At 45.2% G+C, this 8,597-nt stretch overlaps 1 protein-coding gene and 1 long non-coding RNA gene across 11 annotated transcripts; one reads left to right on the forward strand and one right to left on the reverse strand.

Annotated features, from left to right (window-relative positions):
* The first annotated feature begins 301 nt into the window (after positions 1 to 301).
* LOC112273272 (uncharacterized) lies at positions 302 to 5,511 on the forward strand. Of its 10 annotated transcripts, none has more exons than XR_012216194.2 (5): positions 302 to 551; positions 761 to 920; positions 1,165 to 1,254; positions 1,819 to 5,199; positions 5,347 to 5,511. XR_012216194.2 is itself a non-coding variant. In XM_073529440.2 (5 exons), exon 5 carries the CDS (start codon positions 2,460 to 2,462, stop codon positions 4,683 to 4,685), a length of 2,226 nt encoding a protein of 741 aa, XP_073385541.1. In that variant the 5' UTR covers positions 302 to 551; positions 761 to 920; positions 1,165 to 1,254; positions 1,819 to 1,984; positions 2,288 to 2,459; the 3' UTR covers positions 4,686 to 5,365. The 10 variants fall into 10 exon arrangements, 9 of the variants coding, with proteins under 9 accessions (XP_073385541.1, XP_073385542.1, XP_073385543.1 ...); XM_073529440.2 differs by having other exon boundaries at positions 1,819 to 1,984; positions 2,288 to 5,365; XM_073529441.2 differs by having other exon boundaries at positions 1,819 to 1,984; positions 2,319 to 5,365.
* A 264-nt stretch (positions 5,512 to 5,775) lies between these two features.
* On the reverse strand, positions 5,776 to 7,007 carry LOC149987310 (uncharacterized). Its single transcript, XR_016498797.1, has 2 exons — positions 6,867 to 7,007; positions 5,776 to 6,656 (listed from the first exon to the last, which is right to left on the reverse strand). It is a non-coding gene; the product is annotated as an uncharacterized LOC149987310 (long non-coding RNA).
* Between the last annotated feature and the right edge of the window lie 1,590 nt (positions 7,008 to 8,597).

The raw sequence follows: 8,597 nt of genomic DNA on the forward strand, positions 1-8,597 counted from the left end.
TGCGAAGTGTTTCTCATAAGTCAAGGAATTTTGTGATTTATAATGTATGTACTTGAATTTGTAATGTTTGTGAATATTGTAACTATCTTTGCTTTGATATATTTTGTAATTATCATTTATAAGTCCCCTATTGATATCTTATATGTCCCCTGCTTATATCCTCTTCATGAGGATAAGGTCATTTGTAAATTACTGTACATAGGATGATCTCTTCCATTTACGACAAAACAATTAAAAAATGAGTGCAAGTATGCATTCAAATAATGTTATTGTCTCTTTGGAAATTGTCTCTTGTCATCATCAATTTGCACGTGATAGTGAAAAAGCTGCATCCTAGAATGTTGCTTGGTCGATTTACACAGCGACGCGACCTGGGAAGCAATTTGGACTTGATGCATGTGGTTCGGAGCTGGAAACAGGTCGCCATCGCTCTTGGTCCCAAGTTTTGGGGTTTAAGAGGCACAAAAGCATTTGGATCTTAAAACTCGATTTGCAGTTTAAGTCGGGTCGTTTTCTGTAGCCATCGCGACTGCGAGTTTGTAAGCCCTCAGGTGCAAGATGAGTTTGAAGGATTTTGCTTCTCTAGAGTTTGAAATTCGCGACGTCTCTTTGGAAATTTTGTGATTGAAGATTCACTGTTGCAGTTGAAATACCGTTTTACTTAGGGCTTGCAACGTAGTTGTTCCAATTGTGAAGCGTTTTCGAGTTTGATTTGGAACTGGATCAAGACCTAATTGTTCTGTCTCTCGATGTGTTGCAGAACTGTGAGGTGAGAGGACTGCGCTGCTCTGGTGGGTCGTATCATTTGTTCACACGCTTTGCAGTTTGCCTAGGGACGTCTGCTGTGTTCGGTCTCTTTCTTTGAGGAAAAGATGGGAGTGAAGTTTATGCAGTCTTTGGCGTCATGCAGTTGCTGGCAGGCAAGTTAGTAAAGTAGACCTTGAGATATCCTTCAGTTCCTGGAACTTTGTAGGGAATATTTACGTAATTTAGTGTACTTTGTTTGCATGCAAATTGAAAATCCAGAACCTAGCTTCTGAGGATTCAACGCCTTGGGTGGTAGTTTGTTCTAAGTTCATAAGCTTATTTGGAGGTGTGACATGTGCTGTATATTTTGAAATTCTTGCAAATTCAAATGGTTGATTTGGTACCTTCTGTCTCTAGTTACCCCGTGTGAAGGAGGGGAGCCAATCGGTGGAGCTTGGACCTGACTGCATCGTTAAGGAAGTGAAGTTGAAGATTGCATCACGGAAGGTGAATCCATTGGCCTCATTGAGCTTACATTAAATTGTGGCTTCTGGTTACTTAATTGGTCATTGTCACGCACAGCTTGAATCGATGCAATCTATTAGGGAAGAATCTCCTCTCCATCGAGACATGCTCTGCCGACTTGATTAGGAGTCCGTTATCAGCGTCTGCTTTGGCCATCATTGGCGATGCTATTCCTGCAAGTAGTCAGTGCCTTGCTTTCCTGATCCTTCTTGATTTCTAGAATAAGTGCATTCTCGTTGAATGCTATCAGTCTGTGCTTTGCAACTTCCTTACACTAATCCCGTGTGTGACCTACCATTATACATCTGATAGTTAGAAATGGCTTAACAAGCATTGCCGAAGTGAATCCTTATCAGATGTACGCAGAAGATCCTCAGTGATAGCTCCTCGTATTAACACTCATCCAAATTTGGTGTTCACATGTATAATCTGTATATCTTGATCAAAAACGAAGAGCCCATTTGGGGAAATGTCAGATCTTCTCCCTAAGTCTGGGTTAGGTCTAATGCTTTTTTTTCTGACCAATTGGTTCATATCTATTTCTAGAATTGATATTTCGTTAGTTCAAGTCGGGGGTTTTGCTACTGCTGGTGAGAGCGTCTCCAAAGCTTGATTTGCAGGAGTGCATTACATCGAAAGCTGCTCCATCGTACTCGTTGAAGGGTCACTTTCAAAAGCTTATCATCATCTAAACTGCGAGTCTTGCTCTCACGTGCGTGGTTTCTTTCTCAACTGTTGTTTAAAATTACTTTCTCTACGTGCCCGCAATGAATTAAGAAGAACGATATATACAAATTAGGAGAATCCAATGTTGCACTTATGTTAGGGTGTTGGACATATATTGGAATGTTGGGATGGCTTGAATTTCCTAGCGAGTTATTGTTCTTTCCTTGTTTGTCCTTGTTCGGTAGATGATTGTTTTGAAATTCAAGACTAATATCGAGATGGTTAGTGAAGTTTTGATCCAACCCCATAGTCAATATGACCTGGCAGATGACCAGGTGTTATTTTGCAGATTCTGTCTCAATGGACATGGCAATGTGCAGACATCAGGTTGTGGTTTCTTCGTACCTTTTAGAAGAGGTCCAATCCGCCTCGCATTTAAGGGGCCAGTTCACACGCCATCCATGGCTATGTAACTTCACCACCAGTTGAAGTCAGTTATTTGCTGGTTACACTGAAAGACTATGGCAATGTTTCTCGACGAAAACAGTGCTCCAGTCTTGGCCGACTCGGCGCTCTGCAAAATCTGTAACACCCTGGACTTGGACCAGATATTCAGCAAGGGCGTGAGAGAGCCTCACTCCATCACCCTTGGCGCCCTTGCCACAATCCTCTCGAAGAAGCGCAGTTGCGGCCTCTGTGGCTTGATCTCTCACTTGATCTCCCGCAGTTGGCTTCTTGACCGCCACACAAGTGAAGACCTCACATCGGTGCGTGTTCAGCTGCTTGCAGGGCCCTGCGGCTGGGCAGATTCTTCTCAGGTTGTGCCCCGGCCGCTCACTGCATGCGCTCATCGCATTCAAGTCCGTGCCATGCGACCGATTGCGATTCATAGAACGGTAATGAAGGAGAAGGTAAGCCTTACAATGGAGCTGCAGATGATGGAAGATGATGCGGCCAGGTTTGGACGTGAACGCGCGTATCATGGACGTAGAGTAGGGGCGGTGGTTAACTTCAAACTGATTAAGGAGTGGATGGCCATTTGTGAGAAGGAACATGGACCGACTTGTGCCAATGTCTGGGAGAATGTCACCGAGCAGTTGCCACAGGGCGCAAGAATGATTGATGTGGCCCAAATGGCGGTTGTTGAGGCGCCCCAGAATTGCAGGTATGTTGCGCTTAGTTATATGTGGGGAATAATCGACACGAATTACAAAACAGTCTTGAAGAATGTGGATCAGCGACGTCATAGGGGCAGTCTTGAGAGCGTGGCGTTGCCGAGAACTATCCACGATGCTATCAAGGTCGTGAGGGAGCTGGAGGAAAGGTATCTGTGGGTTGACGCCATGTGTATTGTCCAAGATGACCCTGTCAACACAAAGGCCCAGATTGCGGGCATGGCTACAATCTATGGTGCCGCAATACTGACCATATTTTCTGTCGGCGGAGACTCGGCGGATGCTCCACTCCCGGGGCTAGGGCCGGGGTCACGTCAAGTGCTACAACGCATTGAGAGAATCCAGTCGCTGTCGCTGGCCGTCCCGCTCAGGATGCTCATCGAGACACTGGCTGCGTCCAAGTGGAACACACGTGGATGGACGTTTCAAGAGCATGTACTGTCACGACGGGGACTGTTCTTCACAAACGAGCAACTCTTCTTCGAATGTCAACGCGATGTGTTCTTCGAAGACGTTATCGTTGAGAGCAGCAAGGACACGGCAATGTATCCAGGGAAATCCCACGGCCTTGGATATAGCGCGCTGCACTCTATCAGAAACAAGAAGGATCAGCAGAGCCGGTACCAAGCCTACGCCAAAGCCTTCATGCAGATACTGGAGGAATATACCCAAAGGCAGCTCACAAATGTAGCTGACATCTACAATGCTATCTTTGCCATCATAACCGTGTTTTCACGCGATATAGAAATCACTCCCTTAGATCCGAACACAGCGTTTCTGTTTGGTGTGCCGCTGTCCGTGCTCGAAGATGCTATGCTGTGGCAACCAGCGCTAAATGCACCGTCGCATAACCGCCGTCGTGAAAAAGGGTTGGTCACGCCAAGTTGGTCCTGGGCTGGCTGGGAGATTAGTGTGGTGTATTTTGATCTTTTCGGGTTCATGTATGGTCCACCTGGAGCTTTGCGATCGCTGGTGGATGAATTGGTCATTATTGATCCGGATGGAGAAGCCAGGCGGATTGCCATCGGTCGCCACCTCTGGGAGCACTGTGGCCCGGTGGAGATTGACAAATATCGACGGCCTTCAAGCCCATCAGATTCATTGCTTGTTGAGGAGGGCGCGAATCTTGCGCCAGGAACGCTACTGTTCTATACCACCGTTGCATTGCTGAGGGTCCAAAAGGTCAACAATCAACTCGACGAGATCACAGGCGAGGACCAGAGTCAGGTTCCTGTCTATGGTAGCAAGTTTCATTCGGTCTTCGAGATTTTGTCAGAAACATTGCCGCCTGCGAAGATGGGTAGGATTGTCTTGCCAACTGACACTGATACGATGGTGCCCCTCGAGTTTGCAGTGCTTTCCCGTTCTAACATGGGCTGTGGCCCCGAAACTTATGACGAACAGGTGTTTGGGATCCGCCACGAGGGGTGTTTGTTGAATGTTATGGTTGTTACGTTGTTGGGATATACGGTGTATAGAAAAGAGGTCTCTGAAAGAGTTGGAATCGGCGTAATCGTGGAGAAAGGTTGGATTGCAGCAAGGTTTTGGGAACGGGTGGTGCGGTTGCAGTGACGAAAGCGAGAGCAGGATTCTTCTCATAGCACCCACCGTCATCAAAGATCTAACATCTTCTGGAGAGTTATTTGCTCTTGGCAGGTTCACATTGGCTTATGAGTTCTAGTTTTCATGCAAATGCAACATCAAAGTATGGACGGTGGGTCAGTGGCAAGTTCGTAAGTGTTGGCAGAAGGCTTGAAAGACAATCTTGATTACAGATTTTGAGGCATGAGCTTTATGACGTTTCTATGAAGAAGCCGTCATTACAAGCACGTATACAAGCAAAGATCATTGAGGTTACAGAGAGACTGTAAAGTGAAATCAACCTGAAAGTCGTACCTTTTGGGATAGTATTTGCTAAAACTCGCCTCTCCCACCACCTGGCCTGCAATGTGTAAACAGGGTATGAGGCAGAAATTGCAATTAACATGGATGGCATTCAGAAAACGTCGCACGATCCATTATACGGGAGTTGGATCGATCGAATATAACTCTGGAGCAGCACTCCTAAATTGCGCGTCCAATACAGGTGACGTCCATACGACATAGGGGTCGTTTCGGAATCTTTAGCAGTGATAAAAGAATTTGAGCTGTACTAAGTTGCTCGTTTCTTGAGAGGATGGTGTGGTCCTCACTGATATGCTCTCACAATATCCAATATGAGTTTTTACTTCAGGAACTCCAATTATTTTTTTCGAAGGTCTCTCACAGCGGTGAATTTGCAAGTCTCTCAGACCCAGAGATACCAGGTGCTGTTTGGTAAGCAGATTGTCTGCGCCAATTGTTCAAATCTGAACTACCACAAGAATATGAATTTGATGCACTGCCTTAAACCGTTTAATGGATGATTTGATGTATTTTCAAGTTCAAAAGCAGCACATGCCTGTTACTCTCTCGAACTTTGTTTAGGCGAAGTGAGTACGGTATTCACCAACTATTGACAGGTTGGTCTCTCGGATTAGCGCTTCGCTGCTTTTGCGTTATCCCTCTTCAAATGTATCATATACATATGACACTTGACTCCAGCTCATGTTGAATGTGTGTTTTGATTTGTTCTCAATGTTAGTAATCTATTAGCTGCACACATTTGGTACGCATTATCATATGTTTAAGAAAATTTTATCTGGTCTCACAGAGGACCCAAATTAATGTACACTGCTAGACAGTTTTGTCTGATTCACGGTCAAGGAGGCTTCACTGTTAGGGATTTTGGCCTGCTTTTGATCGTGCATACTTGTCTTTGATTTTGGTATACTTTACTGGGATATACGTACTGAGTGGGAGAAAGTACTTGAAGTGTCTTCTTTTAAGTCTACTTCATACTGAATTTACGTCCAATGCACAGATTGTGAACGGTTTAATTCTAGCCCATTCCCGAGCAGAGGTTAAAATGTCAGTGACAACTGTCTGGCTGAAAATGTGTGCGTACTAATCAATGTACGTGATTCAAGACAACCAGTGACACTCGAAGTCACAGAACATACGCAAGAAACATCAGACATCAACTTTTGTTCGACAAACTCGGGAACCAACGACGCTCAAAATAGAATGCCCTACAAGTGTAGTACATTAGTCCCTCAAACCTTGCTTCTAAGACAGGTATCCCAGCAAGAGCACTATACGAATTCAGTATGCGCTGACCTGTGTTAGACGAACAGACACAGACTCAACTCTTCCTGCCACACTTTCGGAAGGGTTCCGTTATACAACTGTATGACTGTGATGTAATCTTTGGCCGCCGCCCTAATTCCTGGGAACTATATTAAGCTCCAATGCGGCATTCTAATCAACTTACTTAGTTCTAGTAGTGTGTTTACTTACTGTACAACATGGTATCAGAGCGGATGGTTTCAACTGATACCCCTTAGCGCTCGAGTGGCCACTGTCCTGTTCAGGGTGTCCGCGTATTCGTGGCGGCTGAAGTAGAATCAGAGCCAGCTTCTATTGTAGCGCAACAACCAATCGTGTCCTTACATTCTTGAGTATCTACGAGCATGACAAGGCGTCAACCCAGAAAGAAATTAAGTCTTGGCAACAGACAGCGGCTCGCAGACTACACTGAGCCAAGGAGGCAGATCACTAATCAGAGGAGCAGCCATCAACGATGTCTCTATTCCTAAATCTAGCAGATTAGAGGGCCAAAGTAACCACGCTGTGTGGTCCTTTCGAATGCAGAGCATGTTTGAGAAACATAACCTTAGGAGGCACGTGAGCAAGGAGGCCAGCGTACTCATTTCCGATGATGATCTGAAGCTCCGGAGGAAACTGCTTCACGTAATCTTTGAATCTGTCAAAGATCCGATCATCCCTCTTATTCGTAAGTTCAACGACCCTCATTCTTGCTGGGAATACCTAAAGTCCAGATACGAGTCAAAAACCTGGTCACGCAGCATGATGCTTCTTAGGAATGAGGAAGGAAGAATCTGTGAGCATGGAAGAGTGCCTGATGGACGTGAAGAACACCGTAGATCAGTCGGCAGAAATAGATGTTGGCATTCCTGAGGATCTTGTCGTTTTGCTTGTACTCAATTCACTCCCATGCCCCTATCAACTTTTCATCAGAGCGCAGACAGCAAAAGACAGATTGCCCGCATTTTTTGAGTTAGAATCTAGACCAATCGATGAAGAGGTACAGATTGGTTTAGATGCAGAGAAAGAGGGAATTGGAGAGGCGTTGTTTGTATGTGGTCCCAAGGCAAACAGAAAATCAAGTCGCGACTACAGCAGGGCGGGGTTCACAGATCGACGAAACCCTACCGACCGGCGGAACAAGCCTTACCGACCAACGAAATCAACAAATTCTGGCGATCGGCCGAACCTAGAGAATATCGCACTCAGAAAGTCGAAGGGAGTAGCAAGGAGAGACAATCTGGGCAACGGAAGGGAAAAGAAGCAGATACTTGTAACTATTGCGGCGGACTAGGTCACTGGGAGCGCGACTGCGAGGTATTGGAAAACTAAAATTCGCAGACTTCTGATGTCCTAGATTGCACACACTTGTACACTCGCCCTGATTTAAGAGACCCTTGCACACAATACAGATACGGACTCGCACACAATACAGATAGAGACTCACACACATGCACACTGTTCATTCATGAACACTACAGAACTGTGTGCTATACTGTGTGGCAATGATACGATACATTCGAGCTTGGCATTGCTGTTTATAATGTGGGACTCCTGGAATCGGAATAATAATTACCCTTCCTTTTTCTGTTTAGCTCTAACTGTAAGTTGTTACATTTCGGTAAACGACTAGTTCCACCGTTTGTATCTGATCTTCGCATGAGTGTCTGTACGGTGAAATCATAATTGTGGGAGGCCCCATAATTCTGGTCCACTCTCGGAGGCGGTTTGATATTCAACATAATGCAGATCGTCCGAAGAATGAAAAAGCTAGATGGAAAACTTAAGGACCTCACACACGAAAAGAGCAAGAAGCTACACGTTAACTCGCTGGAGAGCGGTGATTCATCTGCCTCCGACCCCAGCAGCAAAGAAAACTATTCTTCAGGAGACAAACTCGAAACATATTTAGTAGAATTTGAGGCTCATACTATAGAATCTTCGTCAGGTTGGTTGTTAGATTCAGGGGCAATACAGCATTGCTCTCCAACCTCACTTCTCAAACTAATCAGGGCTCAATGATAGCAGCAGGAGGTGAATCAGACGGCAAGACGCAGGTGACGGTGGAATATAGGAACGAGGGGACGCACTGGTGCGATTGTGGGTGCGTACGGTGCACTCAATTTAGTTACTTTCAGTTGAAACAAATACTGATTTCCTTGTAGTGTGAGAGCGGCTGCTGACATGGATTAGCATCCTAATTGATAAAGTTTTTGTCAAAAATTAGTCAGTTGTGTCTGAATCAAGTAGTCCAAATTATCAGAGTATATGACAGATTTTTGTGAAAAGTTAATCAAT

This window comes from Physcomitrium patens, chromosome 20 (genome assembly GCF_059467195.1).
Source record: "Physcomitrium patens ecotype Gransden chromosome 20, ASM5946719v1, whole genome shotgun sequence".
In the NCBI taxonomy this organism is placed as follows: Eukaryota; Viridiplantae; Streptophyta; class Bryopsida; order Funariales; family Funariaceae; genus Physcomitrium; species Physcomitrium patens.